This window comes from Athene noctua, chromosome 27, assembly GCF_965140245.1.
Source record: "Athene noctua chromosome 27, bAthNoc1.hap1.1, whole genome shotgun sequence".
Classification (NCBI taxonomy): Eukaryota; Metazoa; Chordata; class Aves; order Strigiformes; family Strigidae; genus Athene; species Athene noctua.
This window is the reverse complement of record NC_134063.1, coordinates 5,926,121-5,950,262: the sequence shown is the minus strand read 5'-3', so window position 1 is coordinate 5,950,262 and position 24,142 is coordinate 5,926,121. Positions and strand designations below refer to the sequence as shown.

The 24,142-nt window shown below is 44.5% G+C and overlaps 1 protein-coding gene across 1 annotated transcript in view; it reads right to left on the bottom strand.

Annotated features, from left to right (window-relative positions):
* Window positions 1-17,987, bottom strand: part of INSR (insulin receptor) — a 56,375-nt gene extending 38,388 nt beyond the window's left edge. The window contains exons 1-2 of the mRNA XM_074927988.1: window positions 17,877-17,987; window positions 9,908-10,459 (exon numbers count right to left, since the gene is read on the bottom strand). Coding sequence (XP_074784089.1) covers window positions 9,908-10,459; window positions 17,877-17,955 — 631 coding nt within the window. The 5' untranslated portion in view covers window positions 17,956-17,987. The remainder of the gene's footprint in view (window positions 1-9,907; window positions 10,460-17,876) is intronic.
* Window positions 17,988-24,142: the final 6,155 nt, after the last annotated feature.

Here is a 24,142-nt window from a genome sequence, read left to right as displayed (position 1 = left end):
TCGCATGATGTCGCTGAATTGCACGTGCCTTATGCTGAAGAAACCCAATACACCAGTAAAGCTTCCTGCATCATCCCCAAGATTTTCTAATCGTGTCTTTAACAGCACAGCAGGGTTCAAGCCCATCATCAGTGCAAGCATTCTACTTTCTCAACCATAAAATACTTCTTCGACCATCATAAGTTGCCGTTACGACAGAGTTTTACTGTGATGTCTGAAGATTCTGTGCGAGAGATTTCCAGATGCTCAGCTCAGTGCAATAGCTGGAACTTGATTTTTTTTTTTTTTTTTTTCTGCAGGTTGCTTAGTAAAATCTCAGTTACTATTTTCAGGTATTTCAGAACAAACAGCTCAGAAGCTAACAGCACCTTACTCACATTATCAAAAGCGAAGCTGCCAAGTTCAGCAGCTCTCCCACAGACATCACATCATCCTCCTCTTGAACACATAGTATCAGACTTGCTCCTCTTCACATCAACAGGGGAAAAAACCAGCCAGCAACCCCGACTTGTGTCATGCAAACTGCCTTGCAGTTTTGCCACACGAGAACGTTACACCTCAGCACTTGGCAGGGAAGGTGCCATCTGTTCCTGCATCTCTGCGACCTCTCCCGCCCCGTACGCACGGCTCCTGTGCTGCGGCCACTGCCCCTGCCCACAGGTATTAAAGCCCTACATCGCAATAATGCCGTGTGCTGTTAATATAATTAAGCCTCCACAGCCACAAAACCAGAGAAAATATAAAAAAAGAGTTGGAAATTATGGCTACACAACTCCAAGCCGTGCCTGCTCCCTTGCCGTATGAACCTTCCCTTCCTTACAATCCAGCAGCCTTTATTTTAATGAACAAATTGAGACAACTCTCTCCCTCCCTGTCCCAGACAATTCCCTTTTTAAAAACGACCAGATGAGGAACGCTTAGGGGTCAGGGTAAAGTGGACTGAGAGGAGCACGAAGAACCACCAACCTGCCGCTCAGTCTGCAGGTATTTTTCTCTGATCTCTGACAAGCTTGCTACCTAAGTTGCCTCAACTCTGTGCATTGACTTAAAAACCATCAGTCTTTCCCTGTAACTTGAGCTCAGGCTCAGCTCATCATGTCAGGGCCCTGAAATTCCAGCGTGGCCGCATACCAGCGGCAGCAGTTCTGCAGGAGCCCCAAGCTTCAATATTTAAAGGGTGGCTACAAAGCAGATGATGGAGACTCCATTTCTACAAGGAGTCACATGGAAAAAAACGAGGGGTAATGGGTGCAAGTTACTCCTGGGGAGATTCCAGTTGGGCACAAGAGGAAAATTTTTCACAATGAGAACAGTCAGCCACTGGAATAATCTCCCCAGGGAAGTGCTGGATTCTCCAACGTTGGACACTTTTAAGATTCAGCTGGACGGGGGGCTGAGCCATCTTGTCTAGACCGTGCTTTTGCCATGAAAGGTTGGACCAGATGATCCTCGAGGCCCCTTCCCACCTGGGATTCCGTGGTTCGAAGCGACCAGCAATAGGAGCTGTACATCTCCAGAAGCCTTCAAATTCCGCAGAAAACAAAAGACTGGAGCAGTTCTACAAACAGATGAATGAAATTCCCCTTCCCCAACTTAAAAAGACCTTGCAAATTTTACAATCTTCATCAGACCAATCTTGCTAAATACCAATCACCCTCATTAAACTTGCATATGAACAAGGGTCACAACGCTTAACAGCTCAACTGCCCAGCACCTGCCAGTGCTTCAGTGACTACAGTGTGGGAGCTGCTGTCTGCAAAAGCTGAAACGGCCTGATTTACAATTACAACAGAGCAGTATTTCTTGACATCCTTGAAAGAGGGCACCTCTAACCTGATACACAAAATTAAAATCACATTTATTTTCCCGGAGTGCATCGGAGTGATGCCAGCAAAACCACATACACCTCGAGTTCTTTAAAGTTATGTAGAAGAAAATTAGTCCCAGTATTCAGCTGAATACTATTCTAACCGGACTTTTTTTCCAACTCTTTTGTGAGATTTCCTTCAAAACATCTTCCTCAGAGCCTCCAACCTCTCACGGTGTCCAGGAGGCAGCCTCTGGTCAGGTAAATAAAAAAGTGCATTCTCAAATGAAGGAACTCACACTGAGGGTACTGAGCTAGAAGCTCCTTGTTAGTACAGAGCATCCTCTTGCCCTGCCTCTGTCCTTCTCCTCGATAACAATTCCGACCCTATTTTGAAGAAGGGAAAAGGAAATTTCACATTAGAAAACTTTTGGGACATGAACAGGTGCTGAGCATCCTGACTTGCTTTTTCAGTTCATTTAAATACACAAGGATGCCAGACTTAAATGAAAACCTTATACATAAACCCTAAATAAACCGTATATATATAGCTAACGTTTAGGCACTACACAGAGGCAAAGTCAATTCTCTGCTTGTTTTAAATGCCATGAGCCAAAATAAAAGCAACGCTGAAGACCCTCAAACAATGTCAGCCCAGCCAGCACAGTGCCACCCTGGTACCCTCATCTAAAAAAATCGAGATAAAGGTGATGAAAGCACACAGCTGTAATCACAGTATTTCAGCTCATGCTCAGGCTCCAGCCACAAACTTTGGATCAAAGCAGCAACTGAAATAACTACAGACACGTCCCAAACAGCTCAGCCCTGCCAGAGCATCCCAGGCAGTACCCCCACAACTTCCCCCTCCCCAACCTATTTTTTTTTTTTCAGCTAACCAACACAACAGCCCTAATTAAGCAGCATAAACATCCCAGCAAGTTCATTCACATCCCTTCAATAGGAACTAGCACACAATTATAGGATATAATTGGGAAGCATGATCACTGAACTTTTAACCAGCTATTGTTACAGACTGAGAGAAGGGTTAGTGTTGCTTCCTCCAGGACACAGTTGGTTATTCATCAGCTCTGTAATTAATCAAAAGGTCTTGAAATCCTCAACCTTTCAGTTAGAAACAATCTCTGTCACTGGTCACACCTGGGGTTTTTTGACCTTTTTTGTGGTTTGTTTTGTGGTGCTTGTTTGTTGTTTTTTTTTTGTTGTGGGTTTTTTTTTTTTTTTAAACATAGAATTTATTTACAGAGCCAATTTCTGTCAAATCCAATTCCTGATAGAGAAAGATGTTTCGGAGAGTTTTGCCAAGTGACATATTTCAGTTGGTCTTCTCGGACACGCTGAATACACTTCTTTGTATGGACTCAATGGTTCACAATCCCTTCAAAGCCTTCCACAACAAAGATTTCCAGTTCCTTCATCATAAAATGAATGCTACACTATCATACACAGCTTACATTTGTTTTGCCCTGTTTGCCTAAATCCGGGAAGGGACATCAGAATTGCATTTGATTTAGAATACTTTTAAAATGAATTGAAATTTTAAAGCTTTAAAATACAGAATCATTGTTCTGCGTTCATTAAGGAGGGGTGAAGGGAGGAAAACATACAGGATATATAAGCTGGCTAGTTTCTTTATCTTCACTTACGGCATCAAAGCACCCCCAACATTCAGCAGGATTCGCTCTGAATGAAACAAGTCTCCTCCTCCCCAAGCAAACACATCACACCAGGTGAACCATTTGCAGCTCTCCCATTCATGCATTACTAACACAGGTTGCTCAATATCTTTTTTTACTTTTTTTTTTTTTACATTCTGTAACTTCCCATTTCTACACCCATGCCCAGACAAGAGCATTTTCCAACAAATGTGTCTGCCAAGTGTACTCAGTCTTCTATATTTTAACTAACAAGGGATAGTGCTGGTTCCCTTGTTTAAGCAAATAAGGTAAGCTGGAACTGTTCTTGAAGTGCAAAAATAAGTATTGTACCTGAAGTACCCTTGGCACACCACCCTTGGAAATCACAAGCAGTCAACATCACTACTGAAAACTGAGATCTTAAAACATCTTCCAGTTACTTTAGTGCTGAACCACCACATCTGAAGTGTTAAACTCCACTCAGCCTCCTCAACAGCCCAGACACTGACTTAAATAACAAGTGTTTGGGGGAAGGGGCTAAGGTTGAAAGAATTAAAACTCAGACCAAACAAGATGAAAACTTTTCCCATTTCCACCATATCAGCAGCGAAATACCCCATTCTCCTTTTTAACTAATCAAAAACCTTTGCCTTGACATCTGTACAGAAATTATCTGTATGTATGTAAAGATATCACAGAATTCCAGGTTGGAAGGGGCCTCAAGAATCATCTGGTCCAACCCTTCTTGGCAAAAGCACGGTCTAGACAAGACCGTGATAAGATATCTTAGCCATTAAGATATCTTAACTTTGGGGAGAATTCTTTCTATTACTGCTTATTAACTGTTGGATGAGCTAGGAATTAGTTCTTCTTCAAATGCTCTGAAGATGGAACGGATCAGACAGTGGCTTCTGCCTAAAGTGCTGGTTGGGAACTGGGGCAGGGGAAAAAAATCTTCGACCCCCCTGCATTTAAGTAAAGGTGCAGCAGTGAAGAAGCTGGAGAAACATAAATGTGGTGAGACCACAGGAGCTGCATGCATGGGGACTGCTCAGCAGGTTGAAACTCTGCTGAAATCCCAGAGTTTTGTGTCACCCCAGGCTGGTGGAGAAATGCCTAACTAGATGCTTCTTCACAGCCTCGAGTTTTGTTTGGTGTTTTTAAAGTAAGTAGTAGACTCTTAAATAGCCATTTGTAAGGAGTGATTGTTTCCACCCCTTTTTCCCCAATTCTGGGCTGTATCACACCACCAAGCACCATAAATCTCTTAACTACTCTTAATAAGCTAAAGTGAATTAGTTTAGGATGTCTAGCCCTTTGCAAGCATCACAATAGCCCCAACCACAAGCACTACACTCACTCAATAAAGCTGTCGCTTGGCAAGGTTCAGAACAGACACCCCAGTGAGATTATCGGGTGTCAACTTCCATCTGGCATTTGTCAGAGCTAGGGGAAAAAAAAAAAAAAAGAAAAAAAAAAAAAAAGCAGTTCTTATCAGATCTCCAAATAAAAGGAGCACTTCCACTTCATGTGGTAGCAACTGGAAAAATTTCTTTTGTGTTTGAAGCTTTAAAAATATCTTGCCCTTGAAGTCTGTTCAGTGCTTCGAGACCCCTTTCCCATGCAAAGGTAATAAAACTAAGCTTATGGTTACAGAAATTCCCAGCACATAAAAATTACAGGAAGTTGTTGCTAAGTAATATTCCTACCTAAGTAAACATCACAAAACGTTTCCCACACACACCTCTGAACTTTGGTATTCAAACCTGACTTGAAGATGTTCACAGTTGCAGAATTTCTTTTGGCACCGTCTCTTTAGAAGCCCTCGGTGCTATTTCACAGCAGTTGAAAGACATTTCAGGCTGAGCAATGTTTTTCTCAGTGCTTTGTTGTGTGGCTGGTACTAGGAAACAAAGGGAACTATTAAAGCTACTCTTCAGTTCCTCACCTGTCCCCTACCTGTCCCAGAATCTTCCCTGGATAAATCACAGGAAAATTAAAGAGAGATTCTGTTGTATCCCCTGTCTCCAGACCTGTTTCCCCAACGTGATTAAAAAATCTGGACAAACATGATTATTTTCATAAAGGACCTTTCTTCAGCAGCTCCTTTGCACATCAATTACTCCAGACTGTCATCCCTTCTAACAGCTGTTTTACCTCCTCTTCAATTGGCTCGAGTGGTTTCATATACTTTCCACTTTCTTTTCATGAGGTCAATATTGTGCAACAAATTCTAGATGGCACTAATTGAGAGACACAACTTTTGTTTTTATCACGTAAAGCAAGATAACAGATTGAAGAAAGAGTCTATCTACCAACCTGAAATGGCCCACACTCCTAATAACTCAAATTTCCTGGTAGCATCCCAAGATCAAGAAGATAACAGACTCCTACAAAGGTTTCATTGAGGGTGAACAGGAGAACTTGAATTTCATCATATCCCCTAAGGAACAAAGCCTATATTTCAGATATCCATCTTTATATTCCAGGAATGCAGTCCTTCAGTATTCACCAAGGGCCTGTCTGATATTGCAGATCATTTTCCTGGTCATTTTTATTTGGCCATTCCACTTTTCCTTCCTATTACCTTATGCAAGTAAAAGGATGAACCCGCTTTTATAATTAGACTGTCAAAGCCATCAGACTGCTTCAAATTACGTACGGACAGAGAAGCCTGACTGCAAAGAGAATTGGCAGGAAATCCTATTTCAGAGGGAATTGTTCCTTCCGCAAGCGGAGTGACAGACATATAGCATTTTTATTACATTAAAAAAAAAAAAAAAGTGGAAAAAAATGCAAAATATGAAAATCATGTTTGGCAGATCTAGACTGAGGTCTAGGACGTGGCATTTCCAGCATTTTTGTTGTCTGCATTCTTCAACAAAGACACTCTCTGCATGAACACGCTGCACCGAAGCAAGAACTACGTTTTTACGGCAATAAAAATAAGTATGTATGTGAAAAAAAAATAAATAAAAAAGCCTTATAAAAATGTGAGCTGAAAAGGTACAAAACCTCCAGAACAGGAACAGCAGTTGGCTGCCATAAGCAGCATAAGGCTAGACCCAAATTCCAAACAGACTACATATTTCCCTCACTTCCTACCCAAAATATAACATGAGTTGGCCTTAACTGAACCGACTTGCTTTTCACACCAACACAAGTAATTTAGAAAAAAGACAAGAAAACTTTCAGGAAACACATCCCGACCAATCTCAATCCATGCTATATCCACCTACACATCTTTGCACTCAAGGCACAGATTCCTCAACATTGCAACTGTTTTTTCAAAGCGTGCAGTTGCCCCCAAATCATTTCAGTTCCGCCCAACTGGTTTCATCCACAACCTTAGCTCTAACGTCTGTAAAAAGATCTTTTACTTTGTTGTCTTGAACATGTTATCACCAACTGAAAAAATTTCTGGGCTGGAGTTATAGCTGCAAGGATGATTCAGAGACTTGGATGTGTGCCTCGGAGATAATTATATGCTTATAACTGAAAGTTTGGGAGTTAACTGGGATATCTGTGCTGATTAAAATAAAGAAATATCAAAGATGTACGATCAATAGGAGACGTGGCAGGGATAACGTGAAGGAAACCATTGCAAGGAAGCAGGCAGGGGAAGCTCAGGGGCTGGTGTTTAAGAGATGGGGGACACCCAGGGACCCCACACCAACCCCAACTGTGACCATCTCCCTTCCCACTCACACGAGACCTTTCTGTGACATCTTTCAGCCTTCCCACATGTGCTTTCCCAAAATTCTTGCCCCTCTCCTGTTTTCTCCAGCAAGACTCAAAGCTTAGCGGGCTGGAAAAGCTTGACAGCTTGGGACTTGTCTCTGTCAATTAACACACACTCTGTAACATCAAAACAATCATTATTTACATATTCTTTAAGGATTTTTTTTTTCTGGTAGACAAAACAGCAAACAAAATATCCTGGCCCACAGTCCCAGGGCAGGAGCACTATCAGATTAGACAGCAACAACTTCCCAGCCAGAGATGCAAACCAAAAAATAGCAAACAGGAGATTCTACACCAAGTGCTCTAAAACAAACTAGGGGTACAAATAACCTGCGTTAAAAACAAATAACACAGAAAACCAAAACTCCCCCAGGAAAATTAAGACTGAAATTCCTACATTTCATTCCAGCACTGGTTAAAAGCCAAAGAGCAAATGGAAAAGAGGAGAATACACTTAAAAATCAAAAGAGATGGGAAACTTCAGCACAGAATTAGCTGCTGAAGATTCCCAGATAAGCTGCAAAAATGCAGAGGGAAAGATTTCATGACATTCATGCCCTCGGTTCTGGGAGTTGCTGTGAGGCTCTTCAGGCTAAGGAAAACCAAAGTACAGTTCGCACAAGCGCTTAATAATCTTGACAAAACAATTACACATGCTAAGGATACGTTATGGCTGGCACAAGAACAGAGAACAGAGCAAACAGAGATGAACAGGTTCACTAAATAAATGTCACTTAATCTCTACCACAGTTACTAGCGTGCATCTGTGTTGAAAGCCTAAAGACTGCTGAAAAAAGTCTAAAAGAATCTAAAAGACTACTCAAGCTGGTACAATTAACTCGAGAGGCATACAGGCAGGTGTCACAAGGCACAATATAATACGGAGAGCAGCTTGTTGAGAACACCAGCTATCGGTAAAAGTACAAATCTTAACATTCGAAACAAAGATAAGCGTGGCTTGTTAAGTGTTTTGAAAATGCGTATCAATTACAGCCAAAATATGTAGGAGCATTGCTTCTCCAAATCTTCTACAAGGAACACAGAAAACCAGATGGGAGCATCTATAATTACTCTAGAAATCATTTTCAAATTCAAATTTCAATTTCAAGTCAAATGGACTTAAAAGCTTGGCTTCCTTAGGTAGCTAAGGTAAGGGAGGGTGTGATACCGCACGGGTGCCCTCCAGTAAATTTAACTGGATTTGTATGAGAGGCTCAGGAGCTGAGATTTCTGCCCCAGTGGTAAAAATATTATAATCCTACAGGTTTCATGGAAATAGGCAGGCACATAAAGGAGAGAAACCATGCATTCCAGCCTGCTGTAGCACAGCCCCAGAAAATTCACAGGAACCAGGGACATGATGAAGGGTCTAGCCACTGACAAAGTTTCAGTTAGATCTTTAACCTTATGAAATAGCGGAAAACACAAAACACAAATGTATAAAGAGCCAGGTTTCAGTGCTGCCGAACCATATATCAGAAGAGTTTACAAACTAAAATGCCTTATAACCTTATTTTTCGTCTTAAAAAAGCAACACACACGAACGTTTGCATCTTCTTGCTCATACCCTGCTATTCTGGTGACAAACCCAACCACCTTCTTTAAAAGGAAGCTAGACGATTTGGGGGTGAGGAGTAGCAGTGGGGAAACCACATTAATTTCATTAGTTTATTCATACTGGTAGGAATTCCTCCTCAAATTTGGCACTTAGCACTCTGAGTTGCCCTTTAAAGCTTGGCAAGAAATTCTCTCCAGCCCGCAAGTTTCCTAATTTCGTCTTAGGACACACTGCTTCATTTGGATGCACCACCTCCAGAAAAGACAGACGACTCTAAAACGTGTCAGTTTTACCTCAATTCACTTTGCTCCCCGTCAGTCAGATTTAACATAAATCAAAGTAAATACATAATTAAAACTGAACTTAAGGTCAGTTCCAAGTTTGGACAAAACCAAATCTGTACAAAATTAAAAAGCAACGCTAATACAGTTTAAGAACTGGAGTTCAGGGGTTGCAACAGCAGCTAAATTTACGAACAGAGCTTCTCCCCTGAACCAAACCCCAGGCTCAAAGCCCAGTTATTTCATCCTCACCAGGACTCATGCTCCGGGCAAACCCCACCCAGGTCCTCTCTTCTCCTCCTCCTTTTCCCTTCAGGTCTGACTTGGCTTCCAGCTTCTTGCTCTTCGCAAACGTTGCTCACTCATCCACAGACCTTACACTTTCTTACAGCAGTAATGTTTCAGTAAAAACGTAATTGCACCTTTACAGAGTTGAATTTATTACGTAAGACTTTTTTTCCCCTGTTCTGTTTCTTGCCTGCTGCAGCCTTGCAGTCAATCTGGACTTTCAATCCCCTAACCAAACCTCACCAGAGATAATAATACCCCTTTGAATATTATAGAAGATACCAGATACACTCACAGCTCGCTAAACTCGTGAGCTCTAGGCAGTCCCTAACTTTCCAAAGAAACCAAAACACAACATTCTTGGATACATTATTTACACAGGTGAAAGAACTGCTAAAACAGCCCCATCCCACAGGTCCTCTCTTCACCTGACTAATGTTAATTTTGAGCCTTGCTTTTAGGAAGCTGTGCTTAAAGACAGCTGGTTAACAGGCACCTATTAGCCCTCCAATAGATCTGACGGGTTAAAAATTGACAGCAAACCCACAGCTGACGTGTATCACTCCCCACTCACCTCTCTGACAGCGATCGTGGGTCCAGCAGCGTTCAATGAAAATCCCATTTATCACAGTAGGTGGACAGTTGCTCTTCCCTTTCACAGTTCCTGGGCACACATCTCCACACTCTTCTTTGTCATCCTTGTTGGCCACGATGTAATTATCTTCTACAGAATCTAAAATCCTTGACCAGTCGATGGTGGACAAGTAACATAATTCATTGTTCTTCTCAATCCGCACAGCGCCTCGAGTAATGTTCATCAGGTTGTAGAGGCCAATCTCCTTCAGGTGAACCATCTCAAAAATGACCAGCGCGTAGTTAAAAAACAGATGAGTTCCTCGAATCACAGTGAGGTTGGGGAAAAGTCCCTTTAAACTCTCCAGGCCATACACACGAAAAAGAAGCAAGTAGTCTGTAATCATAGTCAGTTTAGGAAAGCTGAGCTCACGGAAATCTTCAGGCTTGGTTTTAAACATCAGCAAGATTTGCAAGTGGCCCTCGATCACAGTGCAGTTCTCAAGCATGTTCAGCCGGGTCAGATTGTTGCGAATGTCCATGCTTCTGCAGACTGGAAGGCAAAGGACAATGTTAGTTATTTATTTATGAAAAGGTAATTGTTTTTGTTTTCTAAATACACAGTTTTGTCCAACTGCACTGTAATACATAGCTACACTCAGAATTCACCACTAGGTCCTTTGCAGCAAAGCCTGCTTCAAGTGTTAAGAAATATACTGTGGGGAACATTCCCTGGTATAGGATTACAAAATAAGACCGAAGGGGTATTTCATCATTTTTTTCTGCCATCTTGACTTTCTGGATGTTGCCTCTATCACGACGGCAGTTGTAACACCAGTTCTTAGACGTCATTTGGCGTTTACAAAAGTAAGAGATGTCTATGCCACAGAGTCTGTTTTCTTTAGATAGTTGCCAGCGGCACACCTACCTCATCTCAGATTGTGCAATTAATGCCAGTGGATTGGAGGAAGTAATTTAGAATGGTTGCGGGGAGGGGAAGATAGGAAAAGAATAATGGCTAGGAAATGGTAGTGCTTCAGAAGAGGGCAGAAAAACCTGGACATGTGCAGGAATACAGCCCACACTCTTGCCCGGACTTTGCTGACAGGAGTAATTTACTACATTAGTAATTTTTGCCCTAAGCGTTCTTTTCAGATCAGGTGTTTGGGCTTTTTTTGTTATTATTTGCTCAAGGTCGCAAATCTCCCTGCCTTGACTATCTGGATGGTTTATTTAGTAGAATCAGTAACGCAAAGACTTGGAAAAGTGAACAATTACACGAAGCATAAATTAGATGATAAACAGACTAACATGAATCCAGGCACCAGCAAAAGGAAAAGATGGAAAACAAAATGTTTCAATAGGGAGGTATTTTTTTAAACCCTAAGCACAGGTAGGAAGTCAAGAAGGAAATGGATGCAGCATGCCTGAGCAGCACAACAGAAGTCCTGGTGATCAACTTTTCAAAGCAAACTGCATAGAAATATACAGCTGGACCTTGATGTTCAGGGGGGAAGCCTGTGGAAAGGCAAGGCTGCAAAACAACCCTTCCTCTGTCCTGTTCAGGGGGATTATTTTTTAATAATTATTTTTTTTAAGACTGCACCCACTTCAGGGAGTCTCTCTTTCGTCTACAGCTGAGACAGCCGCCTCCCCCCAAGAATTAAAAGCACAGGATCTTTACTCAAATTTTTGTCACTGTATGTAAAGCTCACGGACTATAAAATGACCATGCCAGAGCGTCACCCAGAAATAATCAGGCCTTACAAAACTGATGTGGAGACAGATGTTTAATAGGTACAATTGTCTGACTCCTCATGGTTTTACACAGACCACTGCTGTGTGGGTTAAAAATAAATTCTATGCAAACGTCTTAATGATTATTCAAAAATTTGCTTCACTGCAATAAAAAAAAATAAAAAAATCTGGCAACACTAATATAGGATTTGAAGCAATGTTATTGCCCAATGGGATTTTTTGGCACTATATCCAAGTCGTTTCATAAATTGTTTTCTGGAAGAAAAAGCTAATGCACACAGTGCCTCAAAGATCAAGGATGTACTTTTTAAAAGTGGGAAAGGAAATCTGATGACCAACCAGCAGCAACCTCTTTGCCCCACGAAAAACTGCAGCCAACCTGGAAGCAAGCCAGAAAGCTGTCTTGCTGCACATCCCAAGCGTGCTAAAAGAACTGGGAGAGCCACAGATTCAGTTTAAATACTCTAAATATTTAGTGTTAAATAATTAAGATAGGTATTTCCAAGAAAGCAAGTGTGTGACAGGGCAGGCCAGTGGTTTCTTCATGAAAGGAGAAACAACAGAAGGGCAAATAAAACTGAAATTCAATGTACAAGGCATCAGAGCAGCTAAAGTTACCTGATAAATGCAAAATCCAACATCCTGCTTATTTACTGCTTGCTGAGCACACAGGCCAAGCACAGCAAGGTAAGGTGGTACCCTCGACCAGCAGCCGTATCACAGGATAAAGCACGACCTGGAGTAATCTGACTGTGCACAGCTGACCTCAAGGAAAGGTCAAAAAATACAGCTCGACTCTACAGACTAAGAATTACTTTTGAGAGTAAAAGCTCTAGGCTTTCATTGTGGCTTAAGGCCCCAAAATGCATCTGTACACTAAGCCTAATTACCTGAGTCTTTCATCATTTGGACTAGAATTAGGTAAGTCACTAGAACTTGGCCATAAACTGGCCCCCAGACAACCCCTTAACCCACAGAGCTCCCCCTGCTCCAAGAGCACAGCTAAAACGAGGCAAGTGAAGCCTGGGAGTAAACAGCAAAGCATCCTGAAGTATTAAATAATCCTTATAAATCTACCAGAGCTGGAAGTACACATCCACAATCCATCAGCTGTTTGCATTTTAGAAATAATTTTGTATTTTTCCCCAGCTCTCACACAGAATGCATTATTTGTCATTAGTGCTGCCAGCACAGACCAAACAGGAGGTTCTACACGTCCTGGCAAATCGGGATGTGACCCGTGTTATTCAAACTCTGCTGCTTTCAAAGCTGAGCAACAGCAACGTAAGAAACTGGCACACTGTCTGCTGGGCTTAAGGGGTCCCAGTGCTGGGGGCTCCTGCACAAGGACTCCACGGAAGGCAATGGCAGATGCCAACGTTCGCCTGGTACAGAGACTCGGGAGAAATTGAAAGCAAATTAGGTTGTTTGCTTGTTGTTTTTTTTTTTTCTAAAATAAGCAACTGAATAAAAGGCTAATCTAATTGTAAATGTACAAAGATTAAAAGTGTTTACACAGATTTTTCCACAGTTAGAGAAAATCACACTTCAGATTATTTTTCACGTTCTACTTTTTAGTTTTTTAAGTGATGAATACCACCACAGTATCTGAGCTCCTTTTTTTAACCCCCTCAAGGATCAAGGAGAAGAATAAGGAGTTAAGAATATCTGAAAGAAAATAGGCTTTTTTTTTTGTTGGAGCGGTCTCAATCTTTTCATGCCTTTGAGTTCTGTTCGGCAGTTTGTATCTTCTGTTCATGCAGAAGCTGCTTAAGTCACCCCATAAATTTATTGTTACCAAGACAACAAGAAGCAGTTTTAAGCAAAGCATTAAGTGGTTTTCCACAACTTCTCTTGATAGTATTTCTTCTGCAGGGGCAGGGGAATTCATCAACAATTCAGTATGAAGGCTAGGCAGGTTTGATCCCAGAAGGAGAGCAAAGTTGAGCAGTCAATTATAACGCAGACAACCTGGTCTCAAAAACACACATAAATCAGCTTTCAGGAAAATATAAAAATCTCAGATTGATTCTCCAGCAGTAGGCCCAAAGCTATCGCTGGTCAAACTACTGGCAAAATCTCTACTAAACATAAATTCCCAAATTTCAGCTCCATGTCCAGCAGCACAGCATTGTGCTGCCAGAGAGGAAACACTCCTCCAGCCCTTGTTACCAAGCCATTCAAATTAACTCAAAAAAACCCCAAAACATCATTATAGACACGTTTCATCAGACCCCCAAGAAAAAAAAAAAAAAAAAAAAAAAAAAAGTTGCAAGGCTTTCTTTTTAAAAACAAACAAACAAAAAACTCCCCAAGATGCTAAAGCCTCTTGAGCAAACTAGTTTGGTAACAACCTTGAAGGACTGAATGAAGAAACTAGATCTGATGTCAGAGGTTAGTTTTCAAGACTGAGTCTAACCAGGGGAAGAGCTGGAACTTAAGCCTTGTTTATAGTAAACCATGTGGATATCAAACCTTAATGATTCAGAGCTCTGGCCCTTTAACCGTCAAGAAAGACCAGAATAATGCAGCACTGCACAGAAGGATCACAAACCATTTAAGATATTAGTTAATCCTGCATTTTCACAGTGTTCGCTGTGTGATTGAATAAGCGAATTATTTAAGAAAAATTACACTCACTTTGGCCAAGTCAAAAGCTTTGCGATTCTATGCAAGTCTCACTTTTAGAAGTGTTATTAGGAAACTGGAAAAAGGGCTTTGGGGGGTTTCTTGGATAATTGCTGAGAGAGGAAAACAGCCTGTTAAGTGACAGGTTAGTAGAAGCTGTAAGACAGCTTCTAGCCTACTGGAGCAATAGTTTAATAAACATTAAAAAAAAATCTAATTGTGAAGTATTAATTTTTAAACTTCACTTTTCCACCTCAGCCATACAGAGCTTGAGCAATGACGCAAACTGAGACACGGATTCAAAAGTGAGCCTGTCCCTAAACCTCCAGCCCCCTCCGAGAACATCTCAGCTGCCTGTTCCCTCTCACTGCTCCGGGCAGCGCTGCCCAACCGCGGGCAAATCTCTCCCGGGGGTCGCTTTCCTGAGTGCCAAAGGCACCTGTAACCTCACAGTCGGCCTATAAAGCCTGGCTTGCTGTATCATCACGCTCTCCTCATTAGTTCAAAACATAAACAGAAAAGAGGACGCGTACTGCCGTGCCTCCTGCGTGCAGATAAAAGGCAGCGAGGCGACGGCATCCCAGGGCCACGGGAGATCACTCGGGGTAACGGACAGAGGCTGATACTAACAGACCTCGACACTTCAAAGGGAGCAGGAACAGGTTTTACACGTCGCCAATATCAACATAATTTCTATTCCGCAAGACAGTCACCCCAAAATTGACCTCCAGAAAGCTTATGGGTTTCACAGACTGTTCGGAGAGACAGTTAGGGTACTGCCTCTCTTTAAAATAGCAAGAGGGCACACTGGGAGAGCTGGCAGATGCAGTTGTTGCCTAGTTTTGATACAGCCCTGCCCTGCTGCACTTGCTCTTTCTACTTGATACTCTTGGGAGGAAAATTTCATTCTAGACCGAGTCTCTCAACACCAAAAATTAACACAGGGTTGAGGTGGAACAAGGGACCAGTTTCTTAATGAGTTTACGAGCACAAACAAAAAAAAAATCTGCGTGAGGCAGAATTAATATATAAGCAGCAAATTATTTTGAAAGGCTATTACTGCAGAAATACAAAGTGCAGTTTGTCCCACCTGATGATTTGGGTAGAGAGATCTCAGCTAGATTTCTAACTCTCTCAGCAGCAGGCAGCGAAGTACATGTGCAGCGCCCAAATTTAGGTGAAGAGTTTAGACAGTGGGGAAGCACACTCTAAACTCTAGTGACTGTATCCATTAGTTTTCTACTAATCACAAAAGGAGCCCAGAGTTGTTCAGTTGGTAGATGCCTAAAACTAGGTGAGGTAAATCCCACCCTAAATACCACAGCTGATGAACTGACGTGCATGAGTCATGTGTGAGATTTATTTCAAGAAGTTGCATGATGTTTACACAGTGATAAAAAAAAAAAAAACACACACAAACCAAACACAGACCTGTTTTTCTTCACAAAACAAGATATATGTATCTTCATTTTATGTGCAGGTCAGGTCTCTTTTCCTTAACCCTTGCTTCTACTCCTCTCGGTAACTTCTGAACTCACAACTAACTTCAGTCAGATGTAAAAGAGGAAGAGAGTTCTCACACATCATATTCTTAAAAGATGTATGAAAACCGGGGAAGGGTTAAGGAGGAAAAAACTCAGCATCTCCAGCCACAGGACGCTTTAAATGTGAACTCAAACCATTCACCCAGTTTGCCTACTGAGCCACACACGCTACCTGCTGCCCAGCCTCTTACCAGATACTGTCCAAAAGAACTAAAGGGAAGAGAAAGATACGAGGCACAAGAAAAACAGTTTGGCTCAGAGATGGCGGGAATATTGTCACTGGAGAGCAGCCTTATCGTGGGGCATGTTTGTAGAGAAGGCAGGACACGAATCTCCAAGAAAACAGACTTCATTAGTTCCGTTGCTCTGGGAACAACTTGTTTGCTTGTGCCACTATTGTATGAGCATTTCAAGCCCTGCTGCTCCCCATCTGCACCGCAGCGCTGGGCGACCTCATCCCGCTCAAAAAACGGAATCAAAGCATCAAAGTGGCTGAAAACCTGAATTAGGGACGTTTATCGGACAAATCACCCGCAAAAATATTTTACAAAGTATTCGCGCTGCGTGAACGATATAAAAATATTCCACCCCAGGCTGTGTTTTGACATCTTGTGCATTGCTGCTGTTCCTCCATCCATGAATTCTCCAGCGTGTTTCCCACCGCGTGGCAACGCAGCAAAGATTAGGGAGTTAAGATTGTAAATGCACTTGCAACCCAAAAAGCCGAAAAATACATAAATAAGCAGCTTCACTGTAGTGATAATAATGATAATAATAATGATGTTTTCAAATTAGGACCGAAGTTGTATACGTATTTATTATTAGTTCTGTATGTCAACTACCTTTTCCCCTTCTGTGCTGGCGAGGGGCAGGTTTGGACACGCTTTGCCAGCTGGAACTTACCCGCCCAAGTTAAAACCGTACCACTGGTCTCTCTCCCGGCTTCTAACGTAAAAACACAGATGAGGAAGAAACCGGGCTGTTTTTTGAAATATGTAACTTGTCCGATTGCTGGGAAAAAGGGGCTGTCTGAAGGGTCCATCCTGCTTTATTCTCTGCACAGCAGACACAGCTCAAAACCACCCACTGCTGCAGTGTCTGCACTTGAACCTGCTACTGTCTCCCGCGAAGGGAAAGCTGACGGGGGTATGGGGCTGTCTGTGGGACAGGTGATTTACGTACGCAGGCAGCTCTCTTTACAGAAATACCTTCATTAAAAAACCATCTGTAAACATCATCCAAAAATAAAACCTCTAACTAGAATAATTTCCGAAGCAAGCTGACGCGACCCCTCCAAACAGTTTGCAAGGCTTAAGCTCGTGTCAGTCTGGATTTGACAAGCTCGTGACCTGCAGTACAACGCCTTCACACCCTGTGTTGGGTTTTACCGGACCTCGTTCAACCACCGGTTCCGAGCTTCCCCCGCGTGGACTGGAACCGCTCCCTCGACGTGACCCCGCGGTTACAGACAAACCCCGCAGGCCCACGCCTGCCTCGGCCCTGCTGGAACTAGAGCCGGGGCTGAAGGCGGCCCAGGAGAGCGGGCTCGGGCCGTGCCCTTCCCGCACCTGATCCCCGGGGACCCCTCCCCGGCCCCGCGCCCGCTGGAGCGAGAGTCCCGGCGGGTCAGGACGCGGCGGCGGGTCCCTCCTCACGCGAACCGGGGGCAGCTGCAGCCCGTGGCGGTTCCGTCCCTGCTCCAATCTCGGCCGCCGCCGAGCCCTTCCCCGCCGGCCCGCTCTGCCGCGCTCGGGGCCGAACACGCCGAGCTCCGGGATGAAGGTGACCCGGGCCGCTCCCCGCGGGAGGGCTGCGGGCCCCGCTCCCGGCGCCGCAGGCCCCGCGGTGCGGCCTGGCGCGGCGGCCGCCCCCCCCGTCACCCCTCACAGGTACAAAGGGTAAAAGCGCGGCGGGGCCGCCCCGCGCCGCCCGCCTCGTCCCCTCCCGCCGCGGGGCCGCCGCCGCCGCCGCCGCCCGGGCCCCGCCACCTGCGCCAGCGCCCCGCCGCCCGCCTAGGCCGCGCCCCCGGCCCCGACTCACTCTCCCCGCGGCTCCGGCCGCACCAGGCCGCCAGCACCACGGCCACGGCCAGCGCCGCCGCCGCCGCTCTCGGTCCCATGCCCGCGTCGCTGGAGCCGCCGCGGCTCGGCGCGTCCCGGCGGGGGCGAATCAGAGGCCGCGGGGCGGGCGCGGGGGCCGGGCCCGGCTTCGCATCGTCGGTAAGAGACCCGGAGGAAAGGCGCCCGCCGCGGCCCCCTTTATAGCGCCCGGCCCCTCCCTGCCCCGCGGTGGCGGCCCCGGCCCCGGCTCCGGCGGCCCCTTCCAGCGCAGGCCGGGCTGGCGGCGGCCTCCCTGGCCAGTAAACAAGGGGCTGCCCCCGTCAGCTGGGAGCGGGGCGGCGGCAAGAGGCGGCGCGGAGCCGGGAGGGGACGGGACGGCGGCATCCACCTGCCGGGGACGGCCCCGGGCCCGGGAGCGGCCGCCCGCCGCGGGACACGGCGGCCGGGGCGGCTCCTGCGAGCTCCGGCCTGACCGAGAACCCGCTGAAGGTAGCGAGGGGGCAGGGAGCGGTGCCTCGGGGAGGGTTTTTTGGCCTCGGGAGGTTTGAGCGAGTAAAACGGAGACGGGGCGTTGTGGGACAGCTGCTGCCGGAGGGGGGGGGGGGGCTGAGGCCAAGCGGGGGCTTATTCCCTCCTCCTCCTCCTCCTCCAGGATGAATCCAGCGACTCACTAGACAGAGCTCAGGGCGAGGGTCCAGTCCCTTTTCACTATCAGAGCGCCCAGTCCAAGTAGCCATTTCGAATTTCTGCTTGTCTTTTTCCCGTGGGATGGGGCATTTGGTGCCTTTTTCCCCCCCCCCTCCTTTTGTAATCATCTCCCCGTTGGAGCCGCGCTAAGCCATGACAGTACGTTTCCTGGCAACTTCCCCTAATTTTATCTGGTGCTTGCTTTCACCCATTTCTGCAAGATACTGAGTTATAAACTGCTGGAATAAAGCTTTTTTTAAATTCAAAAATACTTGGTCAATAGACATTCTTCTTTCCTATTTTCAGCTTACAACGGATCTCACTTTTTGTCTTACATTTCTTGCTCAAGGGGCCAGGAGCACCGGCTCGGAGACCAAGGCAGGGTCTTTTTCTAGACCCTGAATTGCAATAAGAGAGTTTGCACTATTTTAAATGCTTTGTGTTACTTTTCCATTAAAGAATGGCTGCAGTTGTCACAGGGTCGGTACATTGTTGTGAAGTCCCGTTTTGGTGTGGTTCCCTCAGAGGTTTCCCACGTGGATGGGGTAGGGTTGAGGGCCTGATTCGAGTATGAGCCTCAGCAGCGTGAGCTGTGATGGTGCCTGGCTTACAATAACTACACCTCAGCCTTTGCAAACTATTTAAATGCTCAGATGAAAGGCCCTGCTTACGAGGGGGTGCTGCCTCTGTCGTTACAGCACGAGATGTGTGTCTGCACAGCACAGCAGCTGGAGACTGAGCTTGGTGCAGCAGCAGCGTCATCACCAGAACAGATTTCCCCCAAGTTTCTGTTCTTGCTGCCCTTTTCTCAAATGTACACGACTGCTGAGAACTCGCAAGTGCAGAAGAGACTCGGAACCTCAGTCATCTCAGAGTACTTCAGGAATTAAGGGCAGTCAAGGAACGGAAATAAACAACAAAACTATGTGTTCTCTGCTTGCAAATTAACCTGCTTTATGACTATAAACTTTGCATAAAACAGAGCCAAACATCATCTAAACAGCTTGGGCTATGTGGAATTTATAATGTGACTGTAATAGCAACCTACTTTTGCTTACTCACTTATGTTCTCATTGCCTTTCATGTAATAATGGTATCAGCTTACAGATTGGCACAGGAGGATTAAAGGCTACAGATTTATTATCTTTCCCTAAAATACTATTTTTAGTTTCTAATTACTGATTAAGAACATCAGGGTGCAATCTTTCCAGCATCTTTCCCATACACTCACTTCGACATAGTCATCATGCTACAGTACACTGGGTTTGCCATCAGATAACCAACAGCAGCAATGTGGGTGCTAAGAAACTAAGCCAGCACCTGCTTCCTTTTTTTTTTTTTTTTTTCCTCCAATAGCTGCACTGCAGACTCTTCTCTACTTTCTGATTCAAGAATACTAAAATCACTAGTTTGATATATTAAATATGACTCCTTTCTTTGACAACATTCACATTTCTTTCCCCCCCTCTACAGATGTTTCATCGTTTAGTTAAAATAACTGATAACTAAGCAGTGGTGTCTGCTGTGAACTGTGATACAAACTATTGGGGTTCATTTCTGAATCCTCCTGAGAAAATAGAGAGTTGAAATGAAGGTGTCTACCTGTTTGACCCCACAGATACTTACTTTCTTTGTTGTTTTGGTCCATTCCAGACTTAAATCTCGTAAGTACCAACTGCCAGGGGAGGCAAGGAAAATGGGTATGGAACTTTGAAATAATATTCTAGTTGTTTCTAACCAACATTTTTTCTCTTCGATGCATAAAATTATCTATAATTACATACCTGAACAGCATACACTTGCTGAAGGATAGATATTCTTCATAGAACAAAATTTGTAAAAATGTACAAAAAGCATCAGCCAGGTTACTATTTGTGTCTAGAGAATTCTCAGTGCATTTACAAGACAGGGAGCTTTTCCTTTTGAAACTATTTAGAAAACCAGCATGATGAAATTTTTATTGTACTTTCAGAGCTGGAACCTAAATGGTGGTCCCTCACTGTGGTTTTAATGAAAACACACTTTGTATTCTTTGTCTTTTTGGCATTTCAGCTGAGGTAATACACAGTAGAAGTGCTACATACTATATAGTATGGAAGCAGTACAGCACAAGATAATGCAGTAAATTTACAGGCCCCATAAAAACCTCATGCCTTTTGAAAACCCAAGAAAGAGCTGCCCCAAGGATTCATCTTTGTTTTACAGTCACATCACAGCTGCCAAGAATTACAGGACTGACTAAAAAAAGCCAGAGAAATAGCAATTTAAAGCTGTATGTGTAGTGTCCCCTTATAAAAGGTGCACGTTGTCTGTAGGGTCAGTGCCCTCCAAACAGCAGCATTCACTGTTTAAAAAAAAAAAGAAATAAATGCAGGCCCTTATTCTTTGCTCATTAATGTAAATATACAGAAACTTAAAAGAGTCTAGGGCTATGGGCATGTTGTTATCATGCCCAACACTCTTTCAGATTATGTTCCTTTTCCATGGCACATATGGCACATCTTTGAGTCCTGAAGAAGCACTTTGACATATATTGTCACAAAAAAAAAAAAAAAAAATTAGGGAGCCCAAACCTGGCACTAATTTTTTTTGCACTCTGTACACTGCTCTGCTGTAGCCCACAAAGGGTGAGGGGGAAAAAATAGTATTTCTGGGACTGTGTCCCAAACTTTTTTTTTTTTTTTTTTTTTTTGAGAGTGGAAACATGAATCATAGTGCTCTGCCCTGCAAAGGCCTCTGCATGAAACCAACCTGAGTGTCCCAACGCCCTGATCAGCTCCCAGCTCCTCCAGACCAACGCTGCTCGGAACTGAAGTCCCTGGGAGCCCATCCCTGGCAGCAACCTCCCCAGAGGTGGTTATCATTGTCATTTACCTTCCCCCTGCTCAGGTTAACAAAGTAAGACCCAGACTGAGGTGTTTAGGCACCAAGGATACGGATCTCCAGGGCCTGCAGCCGTATGGAGCACAGTCACAGCCTCGTGTTGACACAACTGCGTGTGGAGAGGACACGGCTCTCCACGTGGAGATGCTGCTCAAAGCTTCACGTCTTGAAAATCAAGTATACTTCTCACAAAATATACACCGGAACCAAACACACATGTGGGCAGGTGGATTTGTTGGGTTTGTTGGTTTAGTTTTTTTTAGCCATATAAAAGTAAAGTTCCATGGTAATTAATCAGTCCAGAAACGCTGAAGGAACACAAAGCTTTGCATCCAAAAGCAGCTTTAGAAGTCGACTCACCGAGAAAGTACATTGGTAGTAATTCTAAAAACAAAAGAGCTGAAAACCAGTTCAGTGAGCCAAAGCCACACAGCAAGCCAGAAGACTGAGCTGAGACTCAGAATTCTTACTTTCCGCTTCATCCACCATTCAATACGGCCTTTTCTTAACAACAGGTTGTAACTGCCTGTGTGAACAGTTACCCCATTGCTCAGGTCACTCTATTTTTATTGATTTGTCAAACATACTTCCCTGGTCACAAGTTTCCCACCAGGCAGTACGCACATTATTCAGCCTCCTGTCCTTTGAAGATGCACAAGACTCGCTGTGGAAGCCAACAATAGCGAAGTCTCTGCATCACTGGCAGGATGTTGCTGTAAAGGTTACAGGATTGACTTCTCGGTGACTAAACCTAAAGCCGAGAGCACAGGAGAGCTGACCTTGGAAAATTTATCTCATCCTGTTTGGAGTCACACAGAACCATTTGCCAAATCTCTTAATATAAAATATTTCACGTCACGGATTGACAAAGTTCCTTTCTTACCCTTCCTTCCGTCCACACCAAATCCGATAAGTGACCGCTCTCTTCTCGATGGGAGAAAGCTCAGAGGATGAAGATCCGGCCACTTTACGTGCTAAAGACAGAAATCCCAGTGTTTTTACTGCTGAAACAGGAAACACTGTCAGATCCTTCTGGTGAATTCTATTGTTACATTAGCAAATGCAACCTTTGCCCAAGGTGAAAATGGCAGAGGGCATCTCTGCCACATGCAGTTCAAAGCAAATGGAGATGAAGGATGCAAAGGAAATCCCAGCTCTCCCTGGCCTACCGCAGCGCTGCGTTTTATCTTTTTTTTGTCTAGTTTATGGTTTTGTTCAGTTTGGTTTTTGGATGTCATGGAGGCAGAGGAAATACTGGACTTGCTTTCCACTCCTTGTCAGAACGTTTTTGTTCTAATTCAACATCAAAATTTTCAACTCAAAAGAACCTGGATTCTTCTCGATTGCTACAAAACCCACACAACCGTCAGTGTTCCCACCCCGGGTCTAGCAAGCAGGGCCCAGCTGTGAAACAGCCAGATCTATATCTAGCCTTCAGTTCCCTCCAGCCTCCTCATCCGCCGATTTTTCCTACAGCTTCTCACAGTACACCTAAGCCAACCCCACGCCTGGTTTGCACAACCTCCGCTGCCAGGCATGCTGTTCTCTATCAGCAGCCACGTGCGGCCGCAGCAGCGTCACGGGCACGTCGTGCTGCAGGCGACCGACTGGCTGCGCCAGTTCTGATCGACAGCTCACCACCCCTAACACCCCCCCCCCCCTTCTCTGCCTCTTTTTTTATTTCTCTACACTAATACGTGGTTTTGCTGATCCGGAGTTAAATTTGGAGGGACGGCCCTCTGGGCAGCATAGGGGAGAGCAGCAAACTGTAACTGTAAGCTCCATGCTGCTTTATCTCACATTTTACGTTTTGGAGACACAGAACTTCTCGTTCCCGTTTTGATAACCAGTTTGTTCTGTAGCTAGGAGACACGCCCTTTCCTTGTAAATGCTACAAACCAGGCATATCTGATCCATTATTCACGAAACGCTGCCGCTTCCCACTTCCATCTCCTCTTAGGAGGTAGTGCTCATGCCAGAAATGTCACAGCAGTGTCATGTGACAGGTGGTATTGATTTAGCTAAGTCGGGTTTAATGTCACTCTTGTGCAGTGGGAACACACAGTGAGTGCACACCAAGCCTCAGCAATGTGGCAGAGCAGGACAAGAGCTACCAGCCAGCCCTGCCCTGGGCTGCACGACTCCAGAACGGCATCAGCACCCTGCTGTACAGCAAGAAATTTGATTATTATTTGCTGCTCCTATCTGCTATATCATCAGAGTTAAAATATTTTTCATGCTTGTAACTACTAATCATAAGACTGATTCTGAGGTTTCATGTCAGGTTTACAGCAGAGACAGAACAGTGGTGACTTGCCTGGTATCACAGGGTGAACAGTCACAGGAGCAGAACCCTGGTCTGTCCGCTCCATCGTTTTCACCCTTTTACAAGATACCCCCTTTTGGCAGAATAGCTGCCAGTTTTGGAAAGCTGCTCACAGCCTCTAAAAGTCTGATCCACAGAGGCTTTGCAAAGTAAAGCCTGGGGAACATACACCCAACCCAAACTGAGATTACCCAGCCATCATACACCACGTTCTGCTCCTGCCATTCCTTCATCCTAAACAATCCTTCCGAAACACAAATCTAGGTGTGACTAAGGACACCACTGAAACATTCAGTATTACGATATAAGGAGTCTCTGTCACCAAGACTATTTGGGAGAAAAGCTTAGAC